At 31.6% G+C, this 19,846-nt stretch overlaps 1 protein-coding gene across 6 annotated transcripts in view; it reads left to right on the top strand.

Moving 5' to 3' along the window:
* The window catches only part of LOC149780349 (uncharacterized), a 104,627-nt gene that overhangs the window by 76,030 nt on the left and 8,751 nt on the right, over window positions 1-19,846 (top strand). For all 6 annotated transcript variants that reach the window (XR_016415062.1, XM_089937232.1, XM_089937234.1 and 3 more), the window contains one exon: window positions 13,351-13,594. Coding sequence is in view for 5 of the 6 variants with exons in the window: in XM_089937232.1 (XP_089793358.1) it covers window positions 13,351-13,594 (244 nt within the window). In the remaining variant the exon portion in view is untranslated. The remainder of the gene's footprint in view (window positions 1-13,350; window positions 13,595-19,846) is intronic.

The following is a 19,846-nucleotide window of genomic DNA, read 5'->3' on the forward strand; positions in this document are numbered from 1 at the left end:
ACCAAAACCCTATGTTAGTTCTTCCATTAGTAAGAGTTTCTGTCATTTCCCCAAGAGCCAATCTTAGTAATTCCATTTGTAAAAGTTTCTGAAAATAAGTAAGGCTTTAAGCAAGTGTACATATGCCTGTACCATATAACTAAGCAGTAAATAAGGTCACTATAGCTAGATATTGCCTACATTTCTTAGCAAAATCTTTAAAGTAGTGTAACTTTTTATAAAGTAAATAATAGTTATCAATCTGATTATTATCATTTTATCATACTGTATTTTCTATGAATTCATTTTGTTCATGAAATTTCCATGCATTTAACAAATAGTTTTAATCATCGCAGAATACAACTATATTTTGGTTTACATGACAAAGGATAACAGTATATTTGGTTTATCTGACAGAGGATATCATCATATTTGTTTTACTTAACAGAAGATAATGATATATTTGGTTTACATGATATGATAATGGTATATTTGGTTTATCTGACAGGATAATGGTATATTTGGTTTACATGACACAGGATAATGGTATATTTGGTTGACATGACACAGGATAATGGTATATTTGGTTTACATTACTTGGATTACAGTACACAGGATAACGATATATTTGGTTTACATGACACAGGATAATGGTATATTTGGTTTACATGACAAAGTATACTGGTATATTTGGTTTGCATGACACAGGATAATGGTATATTTGTTTACATGACACAGGATAATGGTATATTTGGTTACATTACACAGGATAATAGTAGATTTGGTTTACATGACACAGAATAATGATATATTTGTTTTAAATGACACAGGATAATGGTATATTTTGGTTTACATGACAAAGTATAATGGTATATATTTGGTTTATATAATATGATAATGGTATGTTTGTTTTACATGACACAGGATAATGGTATATTTGGTTTACAGTATGCAGGATAACAGTATATTTGGTTTACATGACACAGAATAATGGTATATTTGTTTTAAATGACACAGGATAATGGTATATTTTGGTTTACATGACAAAGTATAATGGTATATATTTGGTTTATATAATATGATAATGGTATGTTTGTTTTACGTGACACAGGATCTATATTAGGTTTACTTTAATTGGTCTACATTACACAGGATAACAGTATATTTGGTTTACATTACACAGAATAACAGTATATTTGGTTTACATGACACAGGATAATGATATATTTGGTTTACATGACACAGGATAGTGGTATATTTGGTTTACATGATATGATAATGGTATAATGGTTTACATGATATGATAATGGTATAATGGTTTACATTACACAATATAACATTATATTTAGTTTACATGACACAGGATAGCAGTATATTTGGTTTACATGACACAACTCAAAATGGATAACAATTAGTTTGATCCTTTACAAAGTAATCTTTATAAGTTTCATTTTCTGTTAACTGTTTTCTCCTGTCTAAATCAATTTTCAGACATTACAACTTCTGTTGGAAGTTTTCTTTGATTTAAAACAATGATCATTAGTTCTAAGTTCTATATTTTAAAAACAATTATCATACATTACAAGTTCTGTTACCAGAGTTTTGGTTTTAGTTATATTTAATTTTCCTGTATTGGTGTTTGCCACCATTTTACAGTCAACATTCTCTAGGAGTATTATTGAAAGATATTGTAATGCATCATATACTGTTGATAGGTATCATAATGTATCATATACTATTGACAGGAATTGTAATGCATCATATACTGTTGACAGATATTGTATTGTATCAAATACTATTGACAAAAATCATAATGTATCAAATACTGTTGACAAATATCATAATATATCATATACTATTGACAAATATTGTAATGCATCATAATGATGAACAAAATAGATTTTAATGATATACAGTGAAACCCAGGTATAACAAATTTTGTTACAACACCACGTTGTATGTACATGATTGTGACATGGCTTCCGAGATGTTACAATAATTTTTACCAATTACTTGAAGTGCCATCATGTTTTAGTGCCAGCATTTACTAATTGTGAAAGATATGATGTATACTTGAAGAATAAAAGTGTCTGATCACTGGATACTTTTTATATGAATAAAGATGTTAAAATTTTCAGTGAAATCAGCCAGTGAATACATGCCTTCATATTTAAGCTATGCCATTGAGATCAGCCAGAGAGTACATTCTTTCATACTTTAATTATGCCAATGAAATCAGACACAGAATACATGCTTTTATACTTTAACTATGCCAATGAGATCAGACAGAGAATACATGCTTTATACTTTAACTATGCCATTGAGATTAGACAGAGAATACATGCTTTTATACTTTAACTATGCAATTGAGATCAGACAGAGAATACATGCTTTATACTTTAACTATGCCATTGAGATTAGACACAGAATACATGCTTTTATACTTTAACTATGCCAATGAGATTAGACAGAGAATACATGCTTTTATACTTTAACTATGCCATTGAGATTAGACACAGAATACATGCTTTATACTTTAACTATGCAACTGAGATCAGCCAGAGAGTACATTCTTTGATATTTTACTTATGCCAATGAGATCAGAGAGAGAATACATGCTTTTATACTTTAACTATGCCAATGAGATCAGACAGAGAATTCATGCTTTTATACTTTAAATATGCCAATGCGATCAGACAGAGAATACATGCTTTGATACTTTAACTATGCTTTTGAGATCAGACAGAGAATACATGCTTTTATACTTTAAATATGCCAATGGGATCAGACAGAGAATGCATGCTTTATGCTTTAAATATGCCAATGAGATCAGACAGAGAATGCATGCTTTTTTACTATAAATATGCCATTGAGATGAGACAGAGAATACATTCTTTGATATTTTACTTATGCCAATGAGACCAGACAGTGAATGCATGCTTTTATACTATAAATATGCCATTGAGATCAGACAGAGAATACATTCTTTGATATTTTACTTATGCCAATGAGATCAGTTTGAGAATACATGCTTTTATACTTTAAATATGCCAATGAGATCAGACAGAGAATACATGCTTTAATACATTAACTATTCATACATTGTTAAAGAATCAGATAACCCAGTGACTAAGGCTCCTGTCAATTTAGATCAAACTCTCCTTCCATATTCCAAGTGAATTGTCAGAATGAAAAAAGGTGTTATGTCATTTTCCCAAAAATGAACTATTGGCATGCTGATGCAATGTGACATAGAAAAAGCACTGATAAATACATGTATAATACAACATGACATGACATGGTTCTCTTCTTCAAATCCAGTATTAAATATGCAGTCACTGTGCATCACTTCTACTATTTAGTATGCATTGATTTAAGATAGTGACTGTACAGCACATAGTTTTTCACTCATTCCACTGCCCACACCCCTGTTGTATATTGTATATAAATCCATCCTTATCTTCAACTGACCTGTGACACTGTTGTGACACAAAATGGTATATAGCTTGATGACACTCTGAGACATTGACCATGTTTTCGCATGATGGTACTCTGTGGACCCAACCATATTATAGCATGATGGCACTCTGTCAACCCTGACCATATTATATCATTATGTCACTCTGTGGACCCTGACATTATTATAGCAAGATGGCATTTTTTGGACCATGACAGTGTTATTGCATGATGGCATTTTTTGGACCATGACAATGTTATAGCATGATGGCATTTTTTTTACCCTGACAATATTATAGCAAGATGGCATTTTTTGGACCATAACAATGTTATTGCATGATGGCAATCATGTTATACATAAGTTTCACTGAAAGTTAACTTCAGCTTTATTGAAATAATAATAATTATCATTATTATTAATGCTATTAAGGGCATTATTTTTATTGTTTTAAAATATATTATTATTTTACTACTGTTATTATTATTATTATTATTATTATTATCAATACATAAGCCTTCACAGTTCATACTGCATAATTATCTGTTTGGATCGATTCACAAATAAAATGGCAGATAGTGATGCAAGGGAGGTAATTTAAAGGTTAAGAACAGTTATTGGATAAAAATTGTCCATATAATGATTTAAAACCCATTGCCAACCCACCCCACCTTCATCAAATATTATCATGGACATTTATATCATGATTTTCATTGTATTACTTAAAGATGCAATATTATATACTAGTAATGGTGTTGCCTTTGTTTCAGAGAAGATATTTGTATGGACATCTATTCCCCAGCATATATGTAATTACTTTTCTCATCATTGTGGTATTTGGATATATTCTTTACGTGGCAAGATGGGTTTTTTTAAAGAATTTAAAATGTATCAAACAGAGAACTAATAACTGGATATTTGCTTTTCATGGCATAATGGTTTATTGAATAATATATCAAACAGAGAACTAACAGCTGATAATGAGAAGTTGAGCTATTTAATATGATGAACCCTTTCAGTGCTTATTTAAGTTTGCTTTCATTTTAGTGTTTTCAGTCTTTGAACAATTTAACCTGTTCAAGCCAACATAATTTTACTGTATATACTCTCCTTTAAGTCAAGTTTAACTGCAAATAATATAGACCCTGGTCTGCCATTGTATAATGTGCCAGCAGATCAGGGTCTGTATAGTTTGTTTACTGATTACTCCAGAAAAAACTATATAGACCCCGAACTGCTGTCCCAATATGCAATGGCAGATCTGGGCCTATATCACTTACATTTGGACTTGACTTACAGGTATAATCTGACAGTACTTACTAATTGTATTAATGGAGTGATGAAAATTATCAAAAGGGATTTGAAAATTCAGTTTCAATTATTATGAAAATGTCTTAACAGTGGAAGGGTTCATACAGTGTAGTGGTAAAGTGTAATAACACTGGAGGGGTAATTTTAATGTAGTGGTAAAATGTCATAACACTGGATCGGTTCATACAATGTAGTGGTAAAATGTCATAACACAAGAGGGGTAATTACAATGTAGTGGTAAAACGTCATAACACTGAAGGTTTCATATGGTATAGTGTAAAATATTATAACACTGGAGGGAAATGACATGTAATGGTAAAATGTCCTAACACTGGAGGGGTAAGTGCAATGTAGTGGACTGGAAGGGTAATGACAGTGTAGTGGTAAAATGTCCTAACACTGAAGGGTTCATATGGTATAGTGTAAAATGTTATAACACTGGAGGGGAAATGACATATAGTGGTAAAATGTCCTAAAAACTGGAGGGGTTCATATAGTGTAGTGGTAAAATGTCATAACACTGGAGGGGTAAGTACAATGTAGTGGACTGGAAGGGTAAATACAGTGTAGTGGTAAAATGTCATAACACTGGAGGGGTAAGTACAATGTAGTGGACTGGAAGGGTAAATACAGTGTAGTGGTAAAATGTCATTACACTGGAGGGGAAATTACATGTGGTGGTAAAATGTCATATCTCTAGAGGGTTAATTGCAATGTAGTGGTAAAATGTCATAACGCAGGAGGAGTAATTACAATGTGGTGGTAATGGGTACAATGTGTCAGATGTTAGGTTTCAGTAGAATATGTTTGATAAGTGTAGGTACATGGATAACTGAGGATTGTGTTCAAAATAATAGTACTGTAGGAAGATAGATAACTGAGGACACTGTATTGAAAAAATAGTAATGAGAGTACATATATAACTGAGGACTCTGTACTTAGATTAAAGCTCCAAATGTAAATCCAATAATGATTCTATCACATATTCTAATGCACTAGTTGCTTACAGTATGATAGAGAAAGGGTTTCTACATTTTATGATATACCACCCTTATGCATACTGTTCATTTAATTGACTAAAAGAAAATATCTTGGAACTTCATTTAACAAATTGACTTGACCATCATTTCTATACAAGTACTGTTAATCATTCTATATTAAGACACACAGTCAACTGAATTACCTAATTAGCCATATCATTCTATATTAATACAGACAGTCAACTGAATTACCTAATTAGTCATATCATTTTATATTAATACACACAGTTAACTGAATTACCAAATTAGTCATATCATTTTATATTAAAACACACAGTTAACTGAATTACCTAATTAGTCATATCATTTTATATTAATACACACAGTCAACTGAATTACCTAATTAGTCATATCATTTTATATTAATACACACAGTTAACTGAATTACCAAATTAGTCATATCATTTTATATTAATACACACAGTCAACTGAATTACCTAATTAGTCATATTATTTTATATTAAAACACAGCTAACTAAATTACCAAATTAGTCATATCATTTTATATTAATACACACAGTCAACTGAATTACCTAATTAGTCATATCATTTTATATTGATACACACAGTTAACTGAATTACCAAATTAGTCATATCATTTTATATTAATACACACAGTTAACTGAATTACCAAATTAGTCATATCATTTTATATTAATACACACAGTTAACTGAATTACCAAATTAGTCATCTCATTCTATATTAAAACACAGTTAACTGAATTACCAAATTAGTCATATCGTTATATATTAAAACACACAGTTAACTGAATTACCTAATTAGTCATATCATTCTATATTAAAACACACAGTCAACTGAATTACCTAATTAGTGATATCATTCTATATTAGAACACAGTCAACTCAATTACCAAATTAGTCATATCATTTTATATTAAAACACAAAGTTAACTGAATTATCTAATTAGTCATTTCATTCTATATTAAAACACACAGTCAACTGAATTACCTAATTAGTCATATCATTCTATATAAAAACACACATTGAACTGAATTACCTAATTAGTCATATCATTTTATATTAAAACACACAGTGAACTGAATTACCTAATTAGTCATATCATTCTATATTAAAACACACAGTTAACTGAATTACATAATTAGTCACATCATTTTATATTAAAACACACAGTTAACTGAATTACCTAATTAGTCATATCATTCTATATTAATACACACAGTTAACTGAATTACCTAATTAGTCATATCATTCTATATTAAAACAAACAGTCAACTGAATTACCTAATTAGTCATATCATTATATATTAAAACACACAGTCAACTGAATTACCTAATTATTCATGTCATTTTATATTAAAACACACAGTTAACTGAATTACCTAATTAGTCATATCATTATATATTAAAACAAACAGTCAACTGAATTACCTAATTAGTCATATAATTATATATTAAAACACACAGTCAACTGAATTACCTAATTAGACATGCCATTCTATATTAAAACACACAGTCAACTGAATTACCTAATTAGTCATATCATTCTATATAAAAACACACATTGAACTGAATTACCTAATTAGTCATATCATTTTATATTAAAACACACAGTGAACTGAATTACCTAATTAGTCATATCATTCTATATTAAAACACACAGTTAACTGAATTACCTAATTAGTCACATCATTTTATATTAAAACACACAGTTAACTGAATTACCTAATTAGTCATATCATTCTATATTAAAACACAAAGTTAACTGAATTACCTAATTAGTCATATCATTCTATATTAATACACACAGTTAACTGAATTACCTAATTAGTCATATCATTCTATATTAAAACAAACAGTCAACTGAATTACCTAATTAGTCATATCATTATATATTAAAACACACAGTCAACTGAATTACCTAATTATTCATGTCATTTTATATTAAAACACACAGTTAACTGAATTACCTAATTAGTCATATCATTATATATTAAAACAAACGGTCAACTGAATTACCTAATTAGTCATATAATTATATATTAAAACACACAGTCAACTGAATTACCTAATTAGACATGCCATTCTATATTAAAACACACAGTCAACTGAATTACCTAATTAGTCATATCATCCTATTTTAATACACAGTCAACTGAATTACCTAATTAGTCATATCATTCTATATTAAAACACACAGTTAACTGAATTACCTAATTAGTCATATCATTGTATATTAAAACACACAGTGAACTGAATTACCTAATTAGTCATATCATTTTATATTAATACACACAGTTAACTGAATTACCTAATTAGTCATATCATTTTATATTAAAACACACAGTTAACTGAATTACCTAATTAGTCATATCATTCTATATTAAAACACACAGTTAACTGAATTACCTAATTAGTCATATCATTCTATATTAAAACAAACAGTCAACTGAATTACCTAATTAGTCATGTCATTTTATATTAAAACACACAGTTAACTGAATTACCTAATTAGTCATGCCATTCTATTTTAATACACACAGTCAACTGAATTACCTAATTAGTCATATCATTCTATTTTAATACACAGTCAACTGAATTACCTAATTAGTGATATCATTCTATATTAAAACACACAGTTAACTGAATTATCTAATTAGTCATATCATTTTATATTAAAACACACAGTCAACTGAATTACCTAATTAGTCGTATCATTTTATATTAAAACACGCAGTCAACTGAATTACCTAATTAGTCATATCATTTTATATTAAAACAGTCAACTGAATTACCTAATTAGTCATATCATTTTAAATTAAAAACACACAGTCAACAGAATTACCTAATTAGTCATATCGTTCTATATTAAAACACACAGTCAATTGAATTACCTAATTAGTCATATCATTCTATATTAAAACACACAGTCAACTGAATTACCTAATTAGTCATGTCATTTTATATTAAAACACACAGTTAACTGAATTACCTAATTAGTCATGCCATTCTATATTAAAACACAGTTAACTGAGTTACCTAATTAGTAAGGAGTGGTCATATCAATGTGAAACTGGTTTAATATTGGCTTTTATGATGTTATGTCTTGATTACAAAAATATAACTAATTTATTATTTTATTCAAAAGGTTAATTAGAATTTACCTCCATTACCTGTGAAACAGATCCTGTGGGTTCTGGGAATTGTCTGTATATTTATCCTGAAGATATTCCTAGAAAGGTTTTAAGGCAAAGATGGCAGCTGATTCTTTATTGAAGACATTTATAAGAATCAGTGATACATATTCATGAACCATAAAACATATATACTCCTGAAAACTGCATAGACCCTGATATGCCATCTCATCATGGGCCAGCATCTCTGGGTCTATGCAGTTTCTTAGGAGTAATCAGAAGAACAAACAAAATAGATTATGATAAGCATGATCATTATGTAGTGGCAGCTCAGGTTCTGTGATGTTTGTAGTTGGTTGACTTATACATGAGTATATATGGCATTCTAGCTTGTGACAAACAAAAATCATGAACCTCACTTAGATGTAAAACTATAATCCTCACTTAGATGTAAAACTAGAATCCTCACTTAGATGTAAAACTATGATCCTCACTTAGATGTAAATCTATTATCCTCACTTAGATGTCAATCTATGATCCTCGCTTAAATGTAAAACTACAATCTTCACTTAGATGTAAAATTATGATTCTCACTTAGATGTAAAACTGTGATCCTCGCTTAGATGTAAATCTATAATCCTCACTTAGATGTAAAACTACAATCCTCACTTAGATGTAAAACTATGATCCTCACTTAGATGTAAATCTATGATCCTCACTTAGATGTGAAACTATGATTCTCACTTAGATGTAAATCTATGATCCTCACTTAGATGTAAAACAATGATCCTCACTTAGATCTAAATCTATGATCCTCACTTAGATGTAATCTATGATCCTCACTTAGATGTAAAACTACAATCCTCACTTAGATGTAAAACTATGATCCTCACTTCGATATAATCTATGATCCTCACTTACATGTAAAACTATGATCCTCACTTATATGTATATATATGATCCTTAGATGTAGAGATACGTATAAGATAGGATCATAGTAAATCTATGATCCTCACTTAGATGTAAAACTACAATACTCACTAATAGATGTAAAACTACAATCCCCACTTAGACGTAAAACTATGATCCTCACTTCGATGTAAATCTATTATCCTCACTTAGATGTAAATCTATGATCCTCACTTAGATGTAAAACTACAATCTTCACTTAGATGTAAAATTATGATCCTCACTTAATGTAAAACTGTGATCCTCGCTTAGATGTGAAACTATGATCCTCACTTAGATGTAAATATATGATCCTCACTTAGATGTAAAACTATGATCCTCACTTAGATGTAAATCTATGATCCTCACTTAGATGTAAACTATGATCATCACTTAGATGTAAATCTATGATCCTCACTTAGATGTAAAACTATGATCCTCACTTAGATGTAAAACTATGATCCTCACTTAGATGTAAATCTATTATCCTCATTTAGATGTAAATATATGATCCTCACTTAGATGTAAAACTACAATCCTCACTTAGATGTAAAACTATGATCCTCACTTAGATATAATCTATGATCCTCACTTAGATGTAAAACTACAATCTTCACTTAGATGTAAAATTATGATCCTCACTTAGATGTAAATCTGTGATCCTTGCTTAGATGTAAATCTATTATCCTCACTTAGATGTAAAACTACAGTCCTCACTTAGATGTAAAACTATGATCCTCACTTAGATATAGATCTATGATCCTCACTTAGATGTAATCTATGATCCTCACTTAGATGTAAAACTATGATCCTCACTCAGATGTAAATCTATGATCCTCACTTAGATTAAAACTACAATCCTCACTTAGATGTAAAATTATGATCCTCACTTAGATGTAAATCTATTATCCTCACTTAGATGTAAATATATGATCCTCACTTAGATGTAAAACTACAATCCTCACTTAGATGTAAAACTATGATCCTCACTTAGATATAATCTATGATCCTCACTTAGATGTAAAACTATGATCCTCACTTAGATGTAAATGTATGATCCTCACTTAGATGTAAAACTATGATCCTCACTCAGATGTAAATCTATGATCCTCACTTAGATGTAAAACTACAATCCTCACTTAGATGTAAAATTATGATCCTCACTTAGATGTAAATCTATTATCCTCACTTAGATGTAAATATATGATCCTCACTTAGATGTAAAACTACAATCCTCACTTAGATGTAAAACTATGATCCTCACTTAGATATAATCTATGATCCTCACTTAGATGTAAAACTATGATCCTCACTTATATGTAAATCTATGATCCTCACTTAGATGTGAATCTATGATCCTCACTTAGATGTGAAACTATGATCCTCACTTAGATCTAAATCTATGATCCTCACTTAGATGTAAAACTATGATCCTCACTGAGATTTAAAACTATGATCCTCACTTAAATGTAAAACTACAATGCTCACTAATAGATGTATCACTACAATCCTCACTTAGATGTAAATCTATGATCTTCACTTAAATGTAAAGCAATGATCCTCACTTAGATGTAAAACTGTGATCCACATTTAGATATAAAACTATGATCCTCACCTTGAAGAAGAACCAACCCATAAGAAGCTACTGGCAAGCTTTCTCACATACCCTCATTGGCTGAATCCAAGACTCAAACCCACACAGACAAAAGGGAGAATGGCAGTGATCCGTAACGGAGAGCAGTTTAGACCACTCATCCACTCGGGGCCCATGATTACTTTGTTACTCTAAGTATAGTTTTACTACTATGTAACACTAAGTATAATGTGGCTACATTCTATATTTATTTTTACAAAGAATTATCAGCAAAATCAAGAATAAGTAATCAACAATATCATGACAGCCCATCTAGGTGACATTGTGGTTTTCTGTCTCTACGTTACTGCACTAGTTAAGCATTTCAATAACAATTCTGAATCAAAAGAATCCATGTGTTTTTTTAAATACCAGTGTTCTTGGGTACTGTACACTGTAGAATGCAAAATTTTGGCAGTTTACTTGAACTGACATATTGGATAGAATTAAATTTTGGCAGTTTACTTGAATTTATATATTGGATAGAATTAAATTGTGGCAGTATACTTGAATTGATATATTGGATAGAATTAAATTTTGGCAGTTTACTTGAATTGATATATTGGATAGAATTAAATTTTGGCAGTTTACTTGAATTGACATACTGGATAGTATTAAATTGTGGCAGTTTACTTGAATTGACATATTGGACAGAATCAATTTGTCAATACCTTTTCTGGAACTTTCTATATAAATGCATTTCTTGCCGTTTGTAGCAGACAGCATTTTTTGGTGATGTTTGCATGTTTTTAATTTATTCCAAATTACATAACCATGTCCACCATCAATTAGAAGATAAAGAGGAACTTCTACCATAAACTTACATCCAGTGGTTGCAATAAAAACCAGTTTACTTTCTTATCTCTAGAATTTTCTTTGGAGTGGGGGTTAATCATGTAGAAAGTATAAATGTGCTCCATTTTCTTTTTCTTGCATACCATCCTAGTGTGTGTGTGTGTGTGTATATATATATATATATATATATATATATGCATGCATTTGGATGACATTTTGTATATTCTGGTTTGAGTCTATATCGTGTGTAGTCACTTGTAAGAAGTAACAGTTCCACAGACCCAGATCTGCCACCTTGTCATGTATTGGCAAATCTGGGTCTGTGTAGTTTGCTAGGAATAATCAGTACAACAAAACTTCATAGACTCTGATCTTCTGCAATTATGAAATGGCAGATCTGGATTGATGTTGTTTGCTTTTGGGCTTGACTTATAAGAGAGTATGTATGGTACTTTGCAGCCATAAATAGCAACTGCTGTTTGAAAAAATGTTTTCCTGATTTTGTTTGGTTTCTCAACTTGTTAAATTTATCTTGAACCAAGTGTTTTAATCTTTCACATTACATATATTATGACATTTGTTCATGCTGCCACCTTTGGTTAAAATGCCAAAGCACATTGCCATTTTGAATTTATTATGCTTGGTATGCATGGGTAGAATGCAAAGTATGTATATGGGCATAGTTTTATTATTCCTCCTATGGATGAGTTATAGGCATAGTTTTATTATTCCTCCTATGGATGAGTTATAGGCATAGTTTTATTATTCCTCCTATGGATGAGTTATAGGCATAGTTTTATTATTCCTCCTATGCATGAGTTATAGGCATAGTTTTATTATTCCTCCTATGCATGAGTTATAGGCATAGTTTTATTATTCTTCCTATGCATGAGTTATAGGCATAGTTTTATTATTCCTCCTATGCATGAGTTATAGGCATAGTTTTATTATTCCTCCTATGCATGAGTTATAGGCATAGTTTTATTATTCCTCCTATGGATGATTTATAGGCATAGTTTTATTACTGTAGTTTCAGCCACTACGAATTATCAGATTATCATTAATCTTCTCCACAGGAGTCAATGCCATCAACCCCAATGCATGCAGTATCACCATCATTCTCAACGAGGGTCCCACAGGCACCAGCTACAACCCCATATCAACAGTCTCCAACAAAATCCACCAGAATACATGACCTTTCCCGTGGTTCCACCATGACAGCCTCACCGCCAGAAGGTGTCTCAAGGGAGAAACTAACTTCTCCTGGCCATATCAAAGCACCTGTTAACACACCTGGTAAATTTTCATCAGAACAGACAGGTAAATATGTTCTACATTACAAATATGGTAGTCTAAATATTATGAGACCAACTCATACATGTTGGAAAGTAATTTTAATAGAAAAGTTGAATATTTGAAAAAGAAAAAACGGTTTACTAATATTACAAATCATAATTTTGTAATTTAAAATGGATTGTATTGAGTTTGTATTTTCATGCACTTTATAAGTTTCAGACGTTGAGATGTCCCCCAATAATGGATGCTCAGACTTAAAAAAGTCTGAGCATTGCACTATGGGGGGACATCTCATAAGCTTCATAAGTTCACTACTTCAACATGCCCCCCCATTAACGGACTTTCAGGACTCTTTATTCAATAGTTCTCTGAAATATAATGTCCATTGCAATGTTGTGCATTCATGTCTCCAAAATGTTTCTATGTCATTAAGAACAAAAATGGTTCAAATGAGGATTAAAGTAAGTTGTAACTTTACGTTTTACATTTGGCAGATATTCATTTCTCCATTCATATCTGACCATTCACATGAACACTACCTGTATGCAGTATATGAACACTACCTGTATAAAGTATATGAACACTACCTGTATACAGTATATGAACACTACCTGTATAAAGTATATGAACACTACCTGTATGCATTATATGAACACTACCTGTATAAAGTATATGACCACTACCTGTATACAGTATATGAACACTACCTGTATACAGTATATGACCACTACCTGTATAAAGTATATGAACACTACCTGTATGCAGTATATGAACACTACCTGTATAAAGTATATGACCACTACCTGTATGCAGTATATGAACACTACCTGTATACAGTATATGAACACTACCTGTATACAGTATATGAACACTACCTGTATAAAGTATATGAACACTACCTGTATAAAGTATATGAACACTACCTGTATAAAGTATATGAACACTACCTGTATAAAGTATATGAACACTGCCTGTATACAGTATATGAACACTACCTGTATACATTATATGAACACTACCTGTATGCATTATATGAACACTACCTGTATACAGTATATGAACACTACCTGTATGCAGTATATGAACACTACCTGTATGCATTATATGAACACTGCTTGTATAAAGTATATGAACACTACATGTATACAGTATATGAACACTACCTGTATAAAGTATATGAACACTACCTTTATACAGTATATGAACACTACCTGTATGCAGTATATGAACACTACCTGTATGCATTATATGAACACTACTTGTATAAAGTATATGAACACTACCTGTATAAAGTATATGAACACTACCTGTATACAGTATATGAACACTACCTGTATACAGTATATGAACACTACCTGTATGCAGTATATGAACACTACCTGTATGCATTATATGAACACTACTTGTATTAAAGTATATGAACACTACCTGTATACAGTATATGAACACTACCTGTATAAAGTATATGAACACTACCTGTATACAGTATATGAACACTACCTGCATACAGTATATGAACACTACCTGTATACAGTATATGAACACTACCTGCATACAGTATATGAACACTACCTGTATGCAGTATATGAACACTACCTGTATACAGTATATGGACACTACCTGTATGCAGTATATGAACACTACCTGTATGCATTATATGAACACTACCTGTATAAAGTATATGAACACTACCTGTATACAGTATATGAACACTACCTGTATGCATTATATGAACACTACCTGTATAAAGTATATGACCACTACCTGTATACAGTATATGAACACTACCTGTATACAGTATATGAACACTACCTGTATACAGTATATGAACACTACCTGTATACAATATATGAACACTACCTGTATGCATTATATGAACACTACTTGTATAAAGTATATGAACACTACCTGTATACAGTATATGAACACTACCTGTATACAGTATATGAACACTACCTGTATACAGTATATGAACGCTACCTGTATAAAGTATATGAACACTACCTGTATACAGTATATGAACACTACCTGTATACAGTATATAAACACTACCTTATAAAGTGGGGCCCCAAGTGGCTGATTGGTCTAAAGCTCTCTCCATTACGGATCTCTGCCATCTCACCTGTCTGTGTGGGTTCGAATCTCGGATTCAGCCAATGTGGGTATGTGAGAAAACTTGCCAGTAGCTTCTCGTGGGTTGGTGGTTCTTTCCAGGGTTTTCCCCCGTTCTTCCTCCACCATTAATAATGGCCACCATTCAACAGCATAAATAGTTTAACAAATTCATAGTTTAATAACATTATGTTATTTAATCATATTTTGAATTTCAGTGAACCCTGGATTCTGTTTAATGCACATTTAGTGCAACTTTCTTTCAGTTTTACTACATGAATTTGGGACTGTTTAATTACCCATGAACTTTGTACTTTAATTATGCATGGATTTGGGACTTTTAGCTACCCATGAATTAGGAACTGTTTGATTACCCATGAATTTGTGACTGCTTAATTATCCATGAGTTTGGCGCTGTTTAATTATCCATTAATTTGGGACTGTTTAATTATCCATTATTTTAGGGCTTTAATTATACATGAATTTTGACTGTTTAAATATCCATGAATTTGGGAATGTTTAATTGTCCATAAATTTGGGACTGTATAATTATCCATGAATTTGGGACTCTTTAATTGCCAATGAATTTGGGACTCTTTAATTATCCTGAATTCAAGATTGTTTAATTATCCCTGAATTTTAGACTGTTTAATTGTCCATGAATTTGGGGCTGTATAATTATCCATGAATTTTGGACTTTTTAATTATCCATTAATTTGGGACTTTTCAATTACCCATGAATTTAAGACTGTTTAATTATGCATGAATTTTGGACAGTTTAATTGTCCATGAATTTGGGAATGTATAATTTATACATGAATTTGGCACTTTTTAATTGTCCATTAATTTAGGACTATTTAATTATCCATTAATTTGGCACTCTTTAATTATCCATTAATTTGGGACTGTTTAATTATCCATTAATTTTGCACTCTTTAGTTATCCATTAATTTGGGACTATTTAATTATCCATGAATTTGGGACTGTTAGCTACCCATGAATTTGGGACTGTTTGACTACCCATGAATTTAGGACTGTTTAATTTTCCATGAATTTAGGACTGTTTGATTTCCCATGAATTTAAGACTGTTTAAGTATCCATGAATTTGGGACTGCATAATTATCCATGAATTTGGGACTGTTAGCTACCCATGAATTTTGGACTATTTAATTATCCATGAATTTGGGACTGTATAATTAAGGATTGACTTTTTTTTAATTCACTGAAATATGAATCCAAAAAATTATATGCAGACTGTATAATCAGCAAATCTTATTTGCAGACTAAACAGTTTGTACAAACATTTTTAAGTTCATACTTTGTTGAATATAAAAATTAAACAGTAAATATTTATAACTAAATTCAACAGCATAAATAGTTTAACAAATTCATAGTTTAATAACTATATGTTATTTAATCATATTTTGAATTTCATTCATAATATGCAATAATATATAACAGTGAAGATTCATGGTGCATATTTACAGCCAATCAGAGAAAAGCATTGTTTTTAAAGCCACGCTTACTTCTCAGTTGAAGATTAGGCAACCACTTTAATGAGAGAAAAAACCAATACTTCCATAATAGAAATCATTGGCCACAAAGGCTTTTATTGTTTTCAGGATAAACATGCTTTTGTTGTTCATTTGAATCAACATTTAGGACTTTATACAAACACCACAGTGCAAAGTGTCATTTTGCACTCTACTGTTATGTTTATTTCAATAACGAAGTCCAGTATTTCGTTCATAAATTAAAATTGTATATTAAGAAGTCTGAGTGTGAGTGATCCTATATTCTTAATATTGTCCTCATTCAGTATAATGTACAGAAAAGTAGTGCAGGTGGGCATGGCTTTAAAATAAATGGGTTCATACAGGTATGAAAAAAATTCTAAAGGGGCTGGCCAATCAGATTGCTGTAAATTGTAATGACACACCAAAATTTTAATTATTTACCCATGAATTTGGGGCTGTTTAGCTACCCTTGAATTTGAGGGTGTTAGTATCCATTAATTTGGGGTTATTTAACTACCCATGAATTTGGGGCTGCTTAATTACCCATGAATTTGGGGCTGTTTAATTACCCATGAATTTGGGTCTGTTTAATTGCCCATGAGTTTGAGGCTGTTTAATTGCCCATGAATTTGAGGCTGTTTAATTGCCCATGAATTTGGGGCTGTTTAATTACCCATGAATTTGAGGCTGTTTGATTGCCCATGAATTTGGGGCTATTTAATTGCCCATGAATTTGGGGCTGTTTAATTGCCCATGAATTTGGGGCTGTTTAATTGCCCATGACTTTCAAACTGCTTAATTACCCATGAATTTGGAGCTATTTGGGCTTTTTAACTTACTTTTGAATTTGTGGCTGTGTAAATACTACCTTTTAATTTTGGGCTTTTTAACTACCCGTGAATTCGAGGATGTTTAATTACCCTGCCCAGCGAAAAGCACATATCAGAGATTGAATAGGAATGCAGTTTATTATAAAGTAAATGGAGCAGGGTCCATGCACATGGAGATGATTTTGTGTGTTAAAAACATCAACATGGCTTCCAAAATTATGAGTATAATGTATTATTCTTGTATGTGAGCTTTTTAAATATCTGTATGCAGTTCCATATATGTAACTTATTCCTGATATTTTTCAAGTAATACCACTTCAGCTAAGTAGATCTTTATGTTCTATGTATTGCTCAATTATGTCTGTGTATGGGTCAGTTATGTCTGTGTATGGGTCAAGTATGTATGTGTATGGGTCAGTTATGTCTGTGTATGGGTCAATTATGTCTGTTCATGGGTCAGTTATGTCTGTGTATGGGTCAGTTATGTCTGTGTATGGGTCAAGTATGTCTGTGTATGGGTCAGTTATGTCTGTGTATGGGTCAATTATGTCTGTGTATGGGTCAGTTATGTCTGTGTATGGGTCAATTATGTCTGTTCATGGGTCAGTTATGTCTGTGTATGGGTCAGTTATGTCTGTGTATGGGTCAATTATGTCTGTTCATGGGTCAGTTATGTCTGTGTATGGGTCAAGTATGTCTTTGTATGGGTCAGTTATGTCTGTGTATGGGTCAATTATGTCTGTGTTTGGGTCAATTATGTCTGTGTATGGGTCAATTATGTCTGTGTATGGGTCAGTTATGTCTGTGTATGGGTCAGTTATGTCTGTGCATGTGTCAGTTATACCTGTATGAGTCAATTATGTTTGTGTATGGGTCAGTTATGTCTGTGCATGGGTCAGTTATGTCTGTGAATGGGTCAGTTATGTCTGTGCATGAGTCAGTTATGTCTGTGTATGGGTCAGTTATGTCTGTGTATGGGTCAGTTATGTCTGTGCATGAGTCAGTTATACCTGTATGAGTCAATTATGTTTGTGTATGGGTCAGTTATGTCTGTGTATGGGTCAGTTATGTCTGTGCATGAGTCAGTTATACCTGTATGAGTCAATTATGTTTGTGTATGGGTCAGTTATGTCTGTGCATGGGTCAGTTATGTCTGTGCATGAGTCAGTTATACCTGTATGAGTCAATTATGTTTGTGTATGGGTCAGTTATGTCTGTGTATGGGTCAGTTATGTCTGTGCATGAGTCAGTTATACCTGTATGAGTCAATTATGTTTGTGTATGGGTCAGTTATGTCTGTATAAGGGTCAGTTATGACCATATCTGCATGTATGGGTTCTCCATAAGAGTTTCAAAGTTGCAATCCAGGACTCCTTCCTTGAAAAAAGTGGGATTACCAACCCTAAAAATAGGAGTCCTAATAATAATATTGTTTTATTCCTCAAGCCAAAATACAAAATAGTCCAATATGCATCATTAGATTGCTAATGCATTGTCATTGTGAAGTATTTAGTATTGTAGTAAAATAATGAAAAACTAAGGTAGCTGAGAACCACTGACCCACTTGAAGCTATTGGCAGGCTTTCTTACATATCCGTGTTGACAGAACCAAGACTCAGATCCATGCAGACAGGCATACGATGTTAGTGATCTGTAAAGGCCAGTGCCTTGGACCAATTGGCCATGGCTTTAGGGTAATTGGCCACCTGGGTCCTTAGACCAATTGGCCATTCAGGTTTCCAGATAATAAGTAATACTTAATCATAATTGCATGCTAATAAGAACAAAGTGATAGTCATCACAGTGATAATATAGT

This window comes from Sinohyriopsis cumingii, chromosome 16, assembly GCF_028554795.1.
Source record: "Sinohyriopsis cumingii isolate HCF-2022 chromosome 16, ASM2855479v2, whole genome shotgun sequence".
NCBI classification, from domain to species: domain Eukaryota; kingdom Metazoa; phylum Mollusca; class Bivalvia; order Unionida; family Unionidae; genus Sinohyriopsis; species Sinohyriopsis cumingii.